Source organism: Meriones unguiculatus, chromosome X, assembly GCF_030254825.1.
Source record: "Meriones unguiculatus strain TT.TT164.6M chromosome X, Bangor_MerUng_6.1, whole genome shotgun sequence".
In the NCBI taxonomy this organism is placed as follows: Eukaryota; Metazoa; Chordata; class Mammalia; order Rodentia; family Muridae; genus Meriones; species Meriones unguiculatus.
In genome coordinates, this window is record NC_083369.1 from 118,593,720 (window position 1) to 118,611,837 (window position 18,118).

Sequence of the window (18,118 nt, forward strand, 5' to 3'; positions counted from 1 at the left end):
TGCAGCCTCGAGATCCAGCTATATCACTTCTAGGCATATATCCAAAATACGCTCAACTGTACAACAAGGACATTTTCTCAACCATGTTCGTAGCTGCTCTATTTGTAATAGGCAGAATCTGGAAACAACCTAGATGTCCCTCGATGGAGGAATGGATACAGAAATTGTGGCACATTTACACAATGGAATACTACTCAGCTATTAAAAACAAGGAAATCATGAAATCTGCAGTCAAATGGTGGGAATTAGAAAATGAATAGAATTTTATTGGTGCACAGCATATACTTGTTTATGTGCTGTCTGCCACCACCTTTGCTTTACAGAAACACAATTCTGAAGTTGCAGCTGAGACCGTGAAGTTAAAATATATGAATCATCTTTTCCTCAGGAGAAGTTTGCTGATTCATAGCATAGAACTTTTTTGACTATTTTCAGATTCTTAGTTGGATGTCTGTCTCTACTTTGGCATTGCCTTTTTTATTAATTACTTTTCTGTTGCTATGATAAAACACCATGACTAAAGGTAACTTAAGGAAGAGAGAATTTATTTGTATTTGTTCTTTCAGAGGGATAAGAGTCCATGATGGCAAAGAGGCATGACAGCAAATAGCAGTCATGGTTATAGGAGCTAGAAACCAAGAAATCACATCTTTAACCATAAACACAAAACAGAAAGTGAAGTAGAAGTAGAGTAAGGCTGTAAACTCTCAAAGCCCACCCTGTGACATATTTCCTCCAGCAAGGCTGCCCACCACCTCCCAAACAACACTACTTGCTAACCAGGGACCAAATTTTCATATACCTGAGCCTGTGGGGAGACATTTCTCATTTAAACCATTACACGTTGTCTACTATGGTTCTCAGGGAGTTCTGTGCAGGTCCACTGTATAGTCTACTTTCTGGAGAACTTATAAAAGACAGACAACAGTGTCTTATCTATAATAGTAGAATATACTCAACGGAAGAGTCCTTTCTTTTCTCGTGTGCTTCACTGTGGGTTCTGGAAACTTCCTCAAAAAATTGTGAGCCCAAGAGTTCCATGGATTCAGATCTTGCAAGGAATCCCTAGATGCTCAAATGCCTTGGGCAGATAGCTCAGATTTAGTCTTGATGCATACACTATTATTTCCTAGTCCTGTGCTACACATGTTCTAGAACTCTGGGCATTCTTTAAGTACACCCTCACTTTCACCTGTCATTATCTTTCTGTCTTTCTATCAGAATCACTTCTTTTCGTTCTTTTGTTTCCCTGACTGGCTTGAACTTTTTTTCAGATGATATTTAGCTTTCAAAGGTGAAGAAGAATATTTGTACTAGATGTGGGGTATCCTAAGGGTTTGTTAACTTCTCTTTGTGCCTGAGCTATGTATCTTGCGTCCTACTTTGCCTTCACTTCTCACTTCTACTCAGCCATTTTTTTTCTTACATTATGTATGTCCTAGCTGATAGTTCTTACCTTCTTTTTTAAATTAAAAACATTTTATGTTTATAAATGTTTTGCCTCATGTATTTATGTTCACCTTGTGTGTGCCTGGTACCTGAAGAAGTCTGAAGTGCGCACATGATCCTCTGATGATTGTAATATGTAGGCACTGGGAGCTGAACCTATGTCTTCTGCAAGAGTAGCAAGTGTTCTCAACCTCTGAGCCATCTCTCAACTCCAATTCCTACCTTTATAACATGATGAATGCATGACCTTCCACTACATCATAAGTTGGCTAATGATTTCTGTGATTAATTTTTAGAAATCCTCCTTAGTTGCCCTGAAAAGAACTGCAGAGAGTTTTGTATGAAAACATATTTAATTTTAAATCTTTTTTTTTTGAGGCAGGGTCTCTCTATTATATAGCTTTAGCTTTCTTGGAACTCACTCTATAGACCAGGACGATCTCAAACTCACAGATCCACCTGCCTTTTGAGTGCTGGGATTAAAGGTGAGCATCACTACACCCAGCTAATTTTAAATATTTTTTTTCCTTTTCTTCTTTTTCATTTTCAGAGACATGGTTTCTTTGTGTAGCCCTGGCTGTCCTGGAACTCGCTCTGTAAACTAGGGTGACCTCAAACTCATAGAGATCTGCCTGCCTCCGCCTCTGCCTTCTACCTCTACCTCTGCCAGTACTCCGAAGAGTACTGGGATTAAAGATGTATAACACAACCACCAGGCTATGTTAAATCTTTAACTTCCATATTCTGAGTTTCTGAGTTGCTCAAGAATAGGGAGTAAGTAGATCTTATTCCCGTTACTGGGCAAGACCATGTAGCAAGTACCCAAAGCCTAGTACTTAAATGGATTCCTTTGTCTACACCTCCACATAAAGAGACCCAGTGTAGAGAACCTACCATTCCAGAATGTTTTTTACATCCTTTTGTTTTCGCAGAATGCCTTTAAAAGTTTCTCCCAGTGAAATGCTCTATCATTCCTCCTGTTTATGAGACAGGAATATGACCCATCTCCTTCACCATCCTGTAATGCATTAATTGTTTTTAGACAAGAGAAACAAGTCAGATTTTCCCTGGTCCCAGTCAGGAGCCAACTGATGCTTTTTCCTCTCTGCTCTAACTTCTTATTTCAGCTTCCAGGTAAGTAGCCCATCTCAGCCAAAGCATTTCTTTAAAGGATAATGTTTTGATATTACTCTTTTAAGGTGTCAGAGGGGCCTGGACCACGCCATTCCCCATTATGTCACCACGTACTTGCCACTACTGCTTGTCCTTGTGGCCAATCCAATCCTGTTTCACAAGACAGTGACTGCAGGTAAATCTTGGGAGAATTACTTTTGGTAAAAGGACACTGAGTACATCTGTATGCCTTGGATACACATAACAATATAGATGCTCCATCTGGAATTACATCTTTCTTCAAAGACGCGAGCAGAATACAGTTGGACAAACCTACTGTGTTTAATAAGTGAAAATGTGAGTTGGACACGGTGGTGCATGCCTATAATTCCAGCACTCAGGGAGGCAGAGGCAGGTGGATTGTTGTGAGTTTGAGGCCACCCTGTTCTACAAAGTGAGTCCCAGACAGCCAAGGCTACACAGAGAAACCTTGTCTCAAAAGAAAAAAAAAGTGAAAGTGTGAAAGTCTATTTACCTATGTACTGTATGGGGTTTTTTGCTGGCATTTGCTTAACTACAGACCATGAGTTTTAGTAAAGGCTTCACTTCTGTGTGGGACTTCTCCAGAGTCTGTCCTTAGTATGAAGACCCTGAAGGTAGCTTTGGAAAACTGTAGAGGCAACGTAGAACTAGATGGAGCAAGAGGCAAGTAAAGGAAGGGATGAGGTATGGCTTCAGAGCCTGGTCATTCCTATGCACTCACTTGGCCTATGCATTTTCTCAGATGTGCAGGAAATAGGAAATAGAACACAGGAAACAAATCCATTGCAATGGTAAAAACTAAATTAGAAGAAGGTAATGAGTCAGCAGAGGGATCTTACAGCTAGGAAGATAGGACTAGAGACCTGTGTCTCATCCCTACCATCTCCTCAAGTGACTATGAGATGGAGTGAATGAATGCCCATATGTCTCATGTTCCTGTGCATCTCTTGGATAGAATGTGAATTAAGGCATTTGCACATTGACCTTGACAGAAAGGTCATTTACAAATTAGTTGTTCATAGAAATTTCTAAACAGAGTGCTTAAAGTGTTTGTCACTAGTGATAAACTATTGGCACTTTAGATGCATCTTTTTCCATCTGTTTTTAAAGATAGTGAATTAAATATTATATTTTTATGCTGCGGTACCAACAGTGAGATGTTTATTTTACTATTCTTATGTGTGTGTGTGTGTGTGTCTACCTGAGTTTATGTGCATTACATGCATGTAGAGGCCAAAAGCCGGCATCAGATACCCTGAAACTGAAGTTACAGGTGTTTGTGAGCTGCCATGTGGTTGCTGGGACTCAAACTGCAGTTTTTTGCAAGAGCAGGAAATGCTTTTAACCACTGAAACATCTCTCCTTTCCTTGAATATAAAATTAAAATAAAATGTAAAAGTCTATTATTAGTAATATTTTGTCTTTGAATGAATTTTTATTTGCATTTAGATATAGGAATTTTTGTTTCAAAAATTACACACAAGTGGTTTTTATCAAAACAATAGAAAGTCCTTAGCCAAACACTATGATGTACCAGTGGTTATGTGTGTGTGGAGGTACCATGGGTCATTAATTCTTCTCCAAATATATATTTTAACTTGTCTAATAAATTTTAAAATTTTCAATATAAAAATTATATATTATTTCAGAATGGATAAAACAAGCCTTTAAAAACTGGGCTTGCTGGTACACGCCTGCAATTCAAGCACTCTGGGAGCCAGAGACAGGCAGATCTCTGTGAGTTAGAGGCCAGCTTGGTCTACAAAGTTGAGTCCAGGACAGCCAAGACTACACAGAGAAACACTATCTTGAAGACCAAAAACCAAAACCAAACTTGTCAGCTTTTCAGTTACTTCCCCCTGGAGGCACTACCTTGCTAGGAGACTGGAATAAGACACCTTCAGCCCTGACAGCACTTGATGAGCTAGGGTGGATGGGAAGGGGGCTTCCCTTTTCTGAGAAATAAGAAAGGGGGATGTGGGAGAGGGAGGGAGGATGAGACTAGGCGGTAAGGAGGGATGAGACTAGACCAAGATGTAAAGTGAATAGATAGATAGATAGACAGACAGATAGATAGTAGATAGATAGATGCATTGATTAATTAATTAAAAAAAAACAAAAATAACAAAATCAAAACACCCAAGCCTTTAAAAACATAGTATTTGAAGAAAGTATTAATAAAATCAAGAGTTCAGTTAATTAAGTACCAGTGTTAATCTCTCAGTTGAACAAAAGTCTTGCATTTGTGCATGATGTTAACACTAAGGGAGAAGCTGAGAGAAGCTATAAGGTATGCTGCATCTCTCTGAGCTCAATAAGTCAAGCTAAAATAGAGCTCAGGGGTAGAGCACTTGCCTAGTATGAATGAGGCCTTAAGTTTCATTCCCATTATCACATAAAAAGTTATTTCAAATTAAAAGTGTTTGTTTATGTGCGTATATATGGCCTTAGTGTTTATGAGGACTCCAGGTGCATGGGCTTTGCTTCATGCTCTTCTGGCTATATGTAAGGGTTCATATCTGGTCATTTTTTTCTCTGTTATGGAGTTAATGCAAGTTATGATATTCCTCTACACTCCTACAGTGGCCTCTTTACTGAAAGGAAGAAAAGGTGTTTACACAGAGAATGAGAGACTGATGGGAGCTGTGATCAAGACCCGGTTTTGCAAAATAATGCTGGTGCTAATTGCATGGTAACTTTTCTTCTAATACGTTTGTCGTTGGTAGTGCTAGAAAGAAAGATATGCCAACTTACCATTTTACTTCTCCAAATGTAACCTGAGAGTTCCTAAGGAAAGAATCCGGAATGGAAATCTTTGAGAAATATAGGATATTTTCTAAAGAAATGAACAAAACATAGGTCAGCAAGTCCAGAACCCATATATTTTTATAAAATCTTTTATGACAATTATTATTCAAACTCTGAGAATAAGAACTTAATGTTCGAGTTTCTGTTTTCTTGTTCCTTTTTTAAAGACAGATTCAGCCAGTTGTTCTTTTCTCTCCTCTTCTTTCTATTTTGTTATTGTTTTGAGACAGTGTTTCACTCCCTACTCCTAGCTGATGCCAGAATACATAATGTAGACCCAGGTCATCTTGAATTTGCAGTGATTCCCCTGCTTCTGCCTTTTTAGATGCTGGGATTGCCATCATGTACTACTATGCCTAGCTATGGGTTCAGTTTTCAAATATTTAAGCCATATGCATTTGTTCTTTCATTCCATTGCTGGGCTAAGGAAAATAAAGAAACAGTCATGCTTTTTATTTTATGTGTATAAATATTTTGGCTGTGTTTAAGTATATGTACTATGTGTGTGCTTGTTGGTGTCCTTGGAGACCAGAAGAGTATGCTCAGATCCCCTTGGAGTTAATGATTTTGTTTTTTTAAGATGAGGGCAGGGTCTCACCATGTTGCTCTGGCTGGCCTGGAACTCAGAGATAGGCCTGCCTCTGGAGTGCTGGGATTAAAGACAATTGTGAACCACCTTGTGGGTACTGGGAACTGAAGCTGCATCCTCTACAAGAACAGGAAGTGATTTTTTGACTGATGAGCCAACTTTCTAGCCCGTGGCCATAAGCATATACATGTACCTATCTACTCTTGTCCCCAGAACTCGCGTGTCTTCAGCGAAAGGGCCAGGGTACATCTTTAGTATAAAGGCTCAGCTCACTAGAAGGAAGAGAAAAATCAGAGCAACTATCTGCTTTTTGTGACCACCATTGGCATCTTGCACAAATAATTGTGGTTGATGCTTTGAAACCACCTAACAAAACTTATGTAAAAAGATGGTAATCAACTGGGAGGTGGTGGCTCACATCTTTAATCCCATTACTCAGGAAGCTGAGGCAGGCAGGTCTCTTGTGAGTTTGAGGCCAGCCTGGTCTACAAAGCAAGTTCTAGGACAGCCTATGCCACACAGAAAAACCCTGTCTTAAAAAAAAAAGATTTCTATTAAAACAGTAATGAATTAGTACCATACACAACATGGCAAATCTTTGTGGTATTAATTCCCCCAGTGAGGGCATTTCTTTAAATGCCCTCCCAGGAGAGGTCTATATTAACTACAACTTGTCATATATTCATCTTATTACTTTACATTCCATGAATCCACCAAGATTGACATTTTAAAATTCTCTGTAAAGGCTTATATTAGTTATTTTTCTACTGCTGTGATAAAACACCACAACAAAGGTGATTGATGAAAGAAAAGGTTTACTTGGGGCTTACACTCCCAGAAGGACAGGAGTTCATCACCACCATAGCAGGAAGCATGGCAGCAGACAAGTTGGCATGGCACTAGAACTGTAGCTCAGAGTTCAATTCCCAGTGCACAGAAAGGAAGCAAAGAAGCTCACTGGGGATGGCATGGCTGTTTGGCACTTCAGAGCTCACCACCAGTGACACTCCTCCTTTAACATGTCTGTCCTTCCTTGTCCTTCCCAAATAATTCCATCACTAGGGATCAAGTATTCAAACATATGAGTCTATAGAAGCTTTTCTTATTCACATCACCACAGGTCTGGTGAGCTAGCTCAGCAAGTAGAGGCTCTTATGCTCAGGTTTGACTACTTGAGTTTGATTCCTATATCCCACAATGTGATAGGAGAAAACTGACTCCTAGATATGTCCTCTGACTGCCCACCCCCAGCTCTTTCCCCCACAACCCCATCTCTTAGCACACACAAATTCCACATAAAATATCAAAACAGTGTTTTGGTCTCTTTCAAAAGTTTAGGTTACTTCTCAAAAAAAATAAGGAAAAGAAAAGAAGAGGAGAGAAAGAAAAAAGGAAAGGAAGGAAGGAAGGAAGAAAGAAAAAGAAAGAAAGAGAAAGAAAGAAAGAAAGAAAGAAAGAAAGAAAGAAAGAAAGAAAGAAAGAAAAGGAAAAGTATTTAAGTTACCTCTCTTACGGGAATGATTTTTGGTTTGGTTTGATACAGGACTAAACTTTTATACCTTGATGTGATGTGGACTGTTTCTATCAGGAGGACATGTTGAGGTCTGTGTTAGACCAAGAGAAGAAATTATGTTTCAGTTAATGTCTTGGTGCAAACTCAGTTCCTTCCCCCAAAAGTGTTCATGTTGCCACCAAGAACTGGTACATATAGACAATGGTGAAAGTCACTATGAATTTCACTCAGTGCTTTCTTCACCTGTGAACCATTTTCTTTCCATCAGTTGGTTGTCCAATATCATCAATGAAAGTCTTTTGTTTTACCTTGAAATACAACCAGACATCCATGAAGGCTCTCTGAAACGCATCCAGAATGCAGCCAGGACTACATGGTTTATTATGGTAGGCTGGTCTTGAATGAATTTTTCTTCTTGTGAAAAAAAAAAATCAATATGGAAAAAACCATTCAAAGTACAATGTGTAAATATATAACCAGTGCAAGGTTTTTGTTTTGTTTTACTTTGTTTCATTGTGTTTTTCAAGACAGGGTAGTCTTGGCTGTGCTGGACTCACTTTGTAGACCAGGCTGGCCTCAAACTCACAGAGATCCACCTGCCTCTGTCTCCCTGAGTGCTAGGATTACAGGTGTTCACCACCGCACCCAGCTCAGTGCAAGGTTTTTGGACTACCTCTACCACTCTGCTGCATTGACAAGCTACATTCAGTCATTGTCTTATTGAACAGGCTTAGAGCTGAGATGTGGCATGGTGGCAGAGCCTAATGTTCAAGAGGTTTTGTGTTTGACCTTCAGCACTTCAAAATGAGTGAGTGAGTAAATGAATGAATGAATAAAATGAGGCAATCTCTTTTAAGTCACTGTGGCTTAGAGTATGAAGCATTTGATATTAACTCACAGTATCAAACTGCTACTCTTATTTATTTTAAAGTTAGATTTATTTATTTTATTTTATGTGTTTGGATGTTTTAGAGGAAGACCAGACCACTGGGCATAGCAATACAGAATTTATCATTATGGTGACCGAAGGTTGTCCCTTTTCCTATACTCCTTTGACCTCCATGTGTTCTTTTGCCCTCCTTCCTAGGGAATACTGAATCCAGCCCAAGGACTTCTCTTGTCTCTGGCTTTCTATGGCTGGACAGCATGCAACCGGGATGTTCATCCTCCCAACATGGTGATTCAGTGGGAAGCAATGACTGTCTCTGCTATTGAGGGCACGTACCAGTCACCTGTAGGCTCCTGTGTGCCCCATGAAAACACCAGGAAAGTGATGTGTGTTGGGGGACACACTTCTGATGAAGTGCTGAGCATTTTGTCTGAAGGTAATGTCCTGTCGCAAGGGAGGTGAACTGCAGAGCCCCAGAGCTCCCTGCAAGTCCTTCATTAAGCAGGGTGCTACAAATGGGAACCTACATGTCACTATGCTCTAGTATTTCCTCTTCCAGTTTTTTTAATTTTTATTTCTGTTTCCCATCTTTTAGAAATCTAGTTCATTTGATGTACATGGTTGTTTTGCCTATATGTATGTCTGTGCCCTACATTCATACCTGGTGCTCATGGAAGCCAAGAGGTGGAGTCAGATCCCTCTGGAGCTGGAGTTACAGGTATTGTAAGCTGCCATGCAGGTGCTGGGAATTGAACACAACTCTGCTAGAACAGCCAGTGTTCTTAACCGCTAAGCCAGTTCTCTAGTCCCTCACCTATTTTTTTTAAGATTTATTCATTTATTATGCATACAGTGTTCAGCCTGCTTGTCCACCTGCAGGCCAAGAGAGGACACCATATTTCATTACAGATGGTTGTGAACCACCATGTGGTTGCTGGGAATTGAACTTAGGACCTCTGGAAGAACAGCCAGTGCTCTTAACCTCCGAGCCATCTCTCCAGCCCCCCTCACTTACTTTTAAGACAGAGTCTCACTATAAAACAAAAGCGAGCCTCTAATATTCAATCATCCTGCTTCAGCTGTTTGAATGGTGATATTACAAAAATATAACACCATATACAGCTAATTGGTTGCTATAATTTTCTGGCAGTCCAAGGAGAAAGGTTTAAAAACACTCGGGGTCTTAGTTCCCAGTACCCATATTGGTGACTTACTACTCCAGCTCCAGGGGATCTGATGCCCTCTTCTAGTCTGGATGGTCACCTGAACAGACATATACTCATACATACTCATAAATAAAAATAAATCTAAATAACAAGCCTACACAGAGATATCAGAACAACATTGCCCCATCCTCAGCTGGCCCATAGAGAATGGGTAGAAACATCTGGGTTTGTTGCTGAACTTCTCATTTCCAGAGCAGCACCCTTTATCCTTGGCTAGATGCTTCTACATTCTGCAGGCTGTGCTATGTATGCACTCCAGAGTTATCAGCCTCTCTGATCACAGCTCACTAGAGTTTAACAATCAAGACTCTTTATACATCAGCAAAGGTCTTTTGTGGGCATAGTGTCCCCCGGGGTCAGAAAAAATGTCTCTCTTGCAAAAACTTAAAGAAACTTGCATTTCTGCACATGTTATCTGGGATGCATACACCCCCATCTACACATAAGAGACACACACAGACACATACACACACAATGAAAGACAAAACACAGTCCCACCAAACTGCTTTGATTTATACCAAGCTAGAGGGAGGTCCATTTAGAGAAAAGATGTGTGGAATTTCCTAGGGAAGTTCTATCTTCTTTTGCTTTCCTGCTATTTAAATACATGGCTGAGAAAATATGTAGATAAATCAATGACTGATGCCCTGAGGTGATATTGTGTGGTTGTATTGGGAGCTGTAGAGGAAACAGGGAAACCCTTCTGGCTGAACCTGCAAGAAAGAAAAACTGTGTTTAGGGAATTTCTTTCCCTTTTTCTAGCTGTGCTGGAATGGAACCCAGGGTCTCATCCAAGCTATTACTGCAACAACAGACATACCCCAGCCTTTAGGCTTCTGATGTGTCTCCAGTAGTTCATGAAGAAAAGGGACATACAAATTCAGACTGCTGTCAACATGCCAAGTTACTGATACCACCTGGGGCAGGAGGCAAAATGTTGCATTTAGAATTAGTTGTGTGTGTTCGAATTCCCATCCTGGTGGCTTAAAAGGGCTGAGCCGTTTTTCACACTATAATAAAATTCTACAACAACAATAAACCTTACTACATCTGGTCCCTGCACCCTACTCCCCTCACCTCAAAAAGCATTAATCAGATTTCAGTTGTTGGGTTTTTTTTTTGTTTTTTTTTTTTTTGTTTTTGTTTTTGTTTTTTTGTTTTTTTTTTTTCAGCTAGTTGTTTCCTAGGACTGTTGTTCACGGGCTGAAAGCCTTCTTCCAAAATGAAAGAAAGTCTTTAAAAATGAACAAAGGTCCAACAGGAAAATACACAGCAGGGCCACTGTTCATAATGGCTGCTGCCTTAAGGACCCCATTTTTGCTGATCTTTTTTTTTTCCTTTTACAAATGGAACCTGCTGTGTTACTAATGCTATGGTATTGTTACAAAATAGAGCTACACCTCCAAGTCCTAACTCAAGACCTTTCAAAGCACAGGAAGAGGTTCTGGCATATTAAGGAAGATCTGGGACCCTTCTACAGTCACAAAAAAAGAGAATCCACAGTGATATATAATCCAAATACCGTAGAATTTATCAGTTTATCCTTTAAATGGTTTGGTGCAGTTTGTTATATTCATGAAGTTGTGCCATCATTGCCACTGTCTAAATCCAGAATATTCTTATCACTTGGAGGCTATGAACACTCCCTATTCTTTTGTTGTTGTTGTCTAGAGCTTTATGTCCCTTAGGCAAGCATTTTACCAACTGAGCTATATTTTCAGCCTTCTCCATTCCTGGCAACCACAAATTTTTCTGCACATTCCCTATAAATCACATTATATAGTATTTGTCCTTTTGTGTCTGACTTCTTAGCTTAATTTTTTTGAAGGTTCGTCAGCACACAGTTCTTTTTTATAGCTGAGTAATATTTCATAGTATGGAAATACACATATTGTGATTTTTTTTTAAAGCAACTACTGTTGACTGTAAAGAACTCCACCAGGGCCAGGGATTACAGGCGTGTACCCCTGCATACCTTGGAGAGGCAGAGGCAGGTGGATCTTTGTGAGTTCAAGGTCACTCTTGTCTACAAAGTAAGTCCAGGACAGCCAAGGATACACAGAAAAATTCTGTCTCAAAAAACTAAAACAACAACAACAACAAAAAAGAACTCCACCAGACCCTGTATTAGGAGCTTTGTCATGGGTTTGTAGCAGGGACTATAAACTCTGCTCTCATGGTTTATTGTACAAGTTCAAAACAGTTAAAATTATTATTCTATTTAATTAATAGAAAAACCATTGAAAATATTGATTTGTTTTGTTTTTTCGAGATAGGGTCTCTCTGTGTGCAGTCCTGGCTATCCTGGAACTCATTCTGTAGACTAGGCTGGCTTCAAACTCACAGAGCCTGGACACTGCTTCTGAAGAACTGGGATTAAGGTCGTGCACCATCATTGACTGGCAAAAAAAAAGGAGGAAAAGTAAAGCAAATGAGAACCTTTCTAAAAGAAAAAAAGAATTTCTGTAAAAATAGCAGTTATTAGGATGGAGGTATAGTTCAGTAATAGAGCACTTGTCTAGCATGTACAAGGTCCTGGGTTCTACCCCCAGCACTATAAATATACAGAAGAAAACAACAGACCCTGTCCAATTAATTTATTAATTAAAAGAAAATGGGGAAAGGCAGCTGTCAGTTTAGAATCCACAGTGAAGTATTGTTTGTTTATCTGCTGGGTTAGGGTTGTTTTTAGAAGCATTCTTCAAACACAGACTAAGTTGGAAAAATTAACCAAAAACATTGCCTGTGAAAGTATGAAGTGGGGGTCTGGTGAAGGTATTAAGTTTACACTTCCTTACCTTGAAAATAGCAAAATTAAAATGACTCATAAGGGTTGGAGATATGGTTCAGAGGTTAAAAGCACTGGCTACTCTTGCAGGGGATCCAATTTCAGTTCCTAGCACCCACATGGCAGCTCACAGTTGCTTGTAATTCCAGTTCCAATTGATCTGATGCCCTCTTCTGGCCTCTATGGGCACAGGTCTGTACACATAGGCAAGCAAAAGACTCATACACATTAACTAAAGAAACCTTTAAAATGACTTCTAAGGTAAAGTTACTACCATTTTGTATGGTGGCTCTGTGCAGGAATTTGCATACATAGATCTGCAAAGAACAAAGAGCGCTGTTGTGCAGAAATTAAATCATGTAAGTGTTTTGCTTCTTAGAATGCTAGAGTGCATTAAAAAATGTTCACATCTCTTTTGGTTCATACTGTTTTAAATGGTCTAGTGATATTTTGGTTACTTCTGTGTGCAGTAACAAAAACTCAGAGGAAAGAAACTTTTAAGAGGAAAGATTTAGGTGGGTGTGGTGATGCATGCATTTACTCCCAGCACTCAATGGGGTGTGGTAGTGGTGGTAGTGGTAGAGGGGACTGAGGCAAGTGGATCTTTGTGTATTTGAGGCCAGCCTGGTGTACAAAGAGAGTTCCAGGACAGCCAGGGATATTGCACAGAAAACTTTTTTTTTCTAACAAACAAACAAAAAAGAAACAAACAAAAAAGAGGTTAGCAAAGCATCTCTCAATTTTCTCATGACCTGCTGGCCGGTGGTAATGCATGCCTTTAATCCCAGCACTCAGGAGGCAGAGGCAGATAGATCTCTGGTCTCCAGAGTGAGAAAAGAGTGTATATCTATCTAATAAAATATTATTCCATCATAAAAAGAACTATGTTCACCATTGCTTGGTTCTATTACTCCTGGCCACAGATGGTGCAGAACATCATTGCTGGGGATTAGTTGGTTGATATCATTATGTCTTGTTTACCTAATATCAATAGACTGCACGAATAAGGAACTAACAAATAGCCTAGCAGCCATGCTGAACTGTCTCCAGAGTCTTGCTCTGCTCTGTCAATACTTTCTCTTCATGGAGACCACCGATAAGACAGAAAAAAAGCCCCAAGGCTATCCAGGCTTGCTAGACTCCACTCTACCCTTGTCTGACTTAGGCTTTATTTCTGAAGTGTTGGCTTTGAGAGTCCTTAGGCATCACTGTTCTCCATTGAGATGGGGGTAGGGAATGAAAGGCCAGACACTTTACAAAATCATGTGACTCTGAGTTTGTCCTCAAGGGTGAGGTCATGGGGGAGTATCCTCAGCAAAGACCTTGATCACAAGCCATTTTATAATACCAGATGGATCATTTTGAACAAAACTACAAATATCCCTCATAAGTTCTTACGCACCCAAGATGAGTTCATAAACAGGGTGACCCTGTGAGAACAAAATGTTCTTCAAGGGCCTTCAGCCAGCCTCTCCTACAGCGGTGCTTTTCTGGAAGCTTTTAAAAGCCTTCCCAGCTAGTGTCTGGCCACTCTAGCCAGATGGTTGCTCTCCATTACCCTTGATGGCACCCACACTCAAATCAGAGCCTGGCTATATAGAGCCTATGGCTGAACATCATTCTTTTGTTCCCTTCTCTAGATTCCCTGAGGGGATCACATTTGCTTTGTCTTCACCACTCTTGTGTCATCTCAGATTTATCTCCATCTGCCCCTGGGGAAGGTCTGGCTGCTGCTTCCTCAAAAGGCCACAGTGGGTGACCCCTGTGCATTAGAGTAATCTTTCATTATGATGCTTGCCTCTGTTCAAACTGTTACTCTTTCTCCCTTCCTTAGGTCATCAGTCTTAATGCTGCCTCGGCTTCCAAAGGCGCATTTCATTGCTGTTGAGGCATTGACCTCAGCTATATCCACTCAATACATTTATTGAGTACTCCATTCTAGTGGAAGAAAGAAAATGACTATAGGAAGTCCACAGTAATTATGTAGTATGATATGCAAGTAGTGAGAAATACTATGAACCAAAACTGTTTAGGGTGCAAGGGGTATAACTAAAATGCAAAGAGCTTGCTTAACATGTACAAGGTTCTGAGTTCAACAACTAATGTGTTAAGAATGGGTACCATTAAAAACAGAGAGGTGTGGTGATCATTTTTTGATAGGGTATCCCAGAAGTTTCTCGATGGATGAAATAACATCCTGAATTGAGACTGAAATAAAACATAAAAGAGAGGGTCATGAGAAAAAAACAAACAAAAAAAAAACCACATTTTTTTGGTTTGTTTTTTTTTTTCAAGACAGGGTTTTTCTGTGTAGCCTTGGCTATCCTGGAACTCACTCTGTAGACCAGAGATCTATCTGCCTCTGCCTCCTGAGTGCTGGGATTAAAGGCATGCATCACCACCGGCCAGCAGGTCATGAGAAAATAGAGAGATGCTTTACAAACAGAAAAAGAGCTGTGGAATTGCTTTTGGCAGGACCATACCTTTAGAAGGGGAGGAGGGAGAGGTAGACCAGTATGCCTGAGGGATGATAGGAGTGATAGCAGAGGCTGCAGAAGTAAGCAAGATCCACTGGTGGGGCTTAGAGACTGTTTGCCCATGCATACTGGGAAAGCCCCCTTTGATTCATGACTTCTGTCTTTGAATTCTCCATATCCAGTTTCTACCTTGGCTCAGAGCCAGTGCTCCTGGGTATTTTGGGAGCAAAAGAATAAGTCTACTGTTTGTTCCAAAGGATTTTGCTACCCGGAAGGAAGGAGTGCTGGTCTAGTGATTAAGTAGACCTGCAGGGTGACCCTTGATGAGAATGTTTTATTTTTATCTTGTTTATTGAGCTTACTTTCCCACCCTTTTTACTGTGTTGTGACTGCTGTCTGTAAGTCATGTCATATTCTAAAACAAAGGGAAAATTGATTTGTAAGGAAATAGAACAGGACTAGAGAACAATGATGAGATCCAAGGAAAGCCAGGTGAAATGAACCTCACGAGGGTACTAAAATGTGCGACTACTTTGTTTTTGAGCTTCCTTACTGGAAACTAAAGAGAGAATGTGATGTTACAAAATTAGTTATTCTGAAGAAAAATTAGCAATGGCTTTTAGAAGCAAAGTATGGCTGGTTCTCTCTCATGCTCACACAGGTTCCAGACATCAAGGCCAGAAAGAAAGATCTTCTTCAGCTTCTCATGAAATGAACACCAAATAACTTAGAGATTACTTGGATGTGTGCACTATGTCATCATATGAGAAACATCTTTTGTCACTCAGTCATTGTATCTAGAGCTTCAGTTTATGATCATAAAAACAAAACTGGCTTGGCAAAGCATCATTAGGCATGTGCTGTTGTAGGTTAGATCTTTTTTTTTTTTTTTTCAATGCAGTTTATCCAGGAACCTTGAACAATCCTCAGACCCTGGGGAAAGCCAGCCCACAGCTTAAATAGCCTCTGGGTAGCCAACCCAGGCGTGCCACGTGTGCAATGCAGATAGGTCCACATACATGGAAGCAAGCCAGATCCTCAGCCTTAGCCAAATGTGGAGTTGTTCGTGAGAGAGAGCACTCACCATCGGGAAGGTGGAAGGCAGATCTTGATATGTGTTTAAATTACAGCCTTTGAAAGATGGAGAGATTGTTTTCGGTGCTTCCAGGTGCTGAAGGACAGGAGTTGCAAGATGAAAGCTGGTGGCACTGTGTGTGAGGACAAGAGGGAGTTTTACAGAGAGCATAGATTCCTTCTTTTGGGGCTTCCTGGAGCTGAGTGCAGGTAGCCAGGCAGTAGGTCCCACTGTGTATGTCACAACTTCCCATGGATGGACTCTTTGTTGTTTGTTAATCCCACAGAACACATCCAGGGCTCCAGGGTCACATTAATTAAACTCACATTTCCTCTGGAACCATGTGTCAATTGCCTGAAATGTTCCTGTAGGGTTCGTTCCATTTTTCCTTTTATTCTGAATGAATAGATTTAAATGTAGTAAGGGATGATGTAGAGGGGTTTTTTCCTCCTTTTTAAAATACATACAGGCAACATTCATGTCATCTCTCGCTCGCTCGCTCGCTCGCTCTATCTATCTATCTATCTATCTATCTATCTATCCATCCTATCTGAGACAGGGTTTCTCTGTGTAGTCTTAGCTATCCTAGAATTCACTCTGTAGAAGAGGCTGGCCTCAAACTCACAGAGATCTTCCTGTCTCTGCTTCCCAATTGCTGGGATTAAAGGGATAGGCCACCACCACCCAACTTAGATGTCGATTATTTTTTGAGACGGGGTTTTTCTTTTTTATTTTTTTATTTTTGCTAATTACAGTTTATCCACCTTGTATCCCAACTATAGCCCCCTCCCTCAGCCCCTCCCAATCCCAACCTCCTCCCTATTGTCCACCCATGCCCCTCCCCCAGTCCACTGACAGGGGAGGTCCTCTCCCCTTCCTTCTGATCTTAGCCTATCAAGAGACAGGGTTTTTCTATGTAGTACTAGATGTCCTGGAATTTGCTATGTATACCTAGCTGGCCTCAAACTCACAGACACTTGCCTGCCTCTGCCTCCCTTAATCTGGGATTAAAGGCATGTACCGCTACAGCCAGCCTTAGATGCTAAGATTTGACTAAGAATCTTCCATCCTTCCTTTCTTCTTTCCTTCCTTTCTTTCTAGAAAAAGAAAGACAAAATTTCATTTTGTTGTTGAGTACTAGCAGCATTTTGTGAAGTTGAAGGAAGGACTTCTATGGGCTGGCAACTTTGCTCAGTTATTACAGAGCTTGGCTAGCTAGCATGATGTCCTATGTTCAGTCCCCAGCACTATATACAATGAACATGATGGTGCATATCTATTATTCTGGCACTTTGGAGGGGGAAGCAGGAGGATTAGAAGTTCAAGGTCATTCTTGATTGTATATTCAGTTTAAGGCAAGCCTCGTCTACATGACCCTGTACCAACAAAACAATAGAAGGACTTCTAGAACCTCAGTACCAACACAGCCTCCTCTTTTCCTCTCCAGGTTCTGATGCCAGCACTGTCGATATCCATAGTGCAACTGGGTCCTGCACCATAAAGGAAGTTGACTCAATTTCCCAAGTCCAGGGGGACCTCTGAAGGGATGGGATAGGAGTCACACACCCCTATTTTTCAGGCTCTGTGTCTCTTCATTTCGGATTGTGTTCTTGCCTTTCTTCTTATTACAGTGTCACCATAACGTAGCATCCTCCAAATTCCACTATGGTCACCATAGTGGAGCTCACTGAAGATGCACTTTATGCTAGGAGAAACAACACACCAGAGCTTGGAAATGGAAACTTCCTTCTAGAACATTCAGTGGCACCTCTTGACTCTTACTTACCATTTGAACTTCTTCTGAGACCAGCTGTAATGTTACATGCCAGATCCAAGTTCTAAAGAAAAAAGTTAAATAAAGTCATTGTGTCTAACTCCATTTTGAAGTGGATTCTGTCTACATAGCCTCTACCCAGTGGTCTTCTGGAAGGTTTGGATGGTGCAGGAGACAGACAAGTCCAACAGGATGGACTGGGAGTGGAGCACTGGGAGGTATGAAACAAGTCATTCTCTAGTCCCAGTAGGGCGGGGGTACATCATATCTTTAACAGAGCTGTCTCTCCAGTTTTGTGTCAAGTAGTGACATAGCCTAAGAACTCCCTAGAGCTATGATGTTCACCTTTCCCTCAGTTAAGATGACACATGTAGC

At 40.6% G+C, this 18,118-nt stretch overlaps 1 protein-coding gene across 7 annotated transcripts in view; it reads left to right on the plus strand.

Moving 5' to 3' along the window:
* Positions 1–17,848, plus strand: part of Gpr143 (G protein-coupled receptor 143) — a 33,258-nt gene extending 15,410 nt beyond the window's left edge. For 6 of the 7 annotated variants that reach the window (XM_060375158.1, XM_021627239.2, XM_021627238.2 and 3 more), the window contains 5 exons: positions 2,649–2,758; positions 5,188–5,296; positions 7,783–7,900; positions 8,602–8,839; positions 17,417–17,848. In XM_060375158.1, coding sequence (XP_060231141.1) covers positions 2,649–2,758; positions 5,188–5,296; positions 7,783–7,900; positions 8,602–8,839; positions 17,417–17,511 — 670 coding nt within the window. In that variant the 3' untranslated portion in view covers positions 17,512–17,848. Of the gene's footprint in view, positions 1–2,648; positions 2,759–5,187; positions 5,297–7,782; positions 7,901–8,601; positions 8,840–10,391; positions 10,698–17,416 lie in introns of those variants that run through there. The other variant, XM_060375154.1, reaches the window with a different exon arrangement.
* Positions 17,849–18,118: the final 270 nt, after the last annotated feature.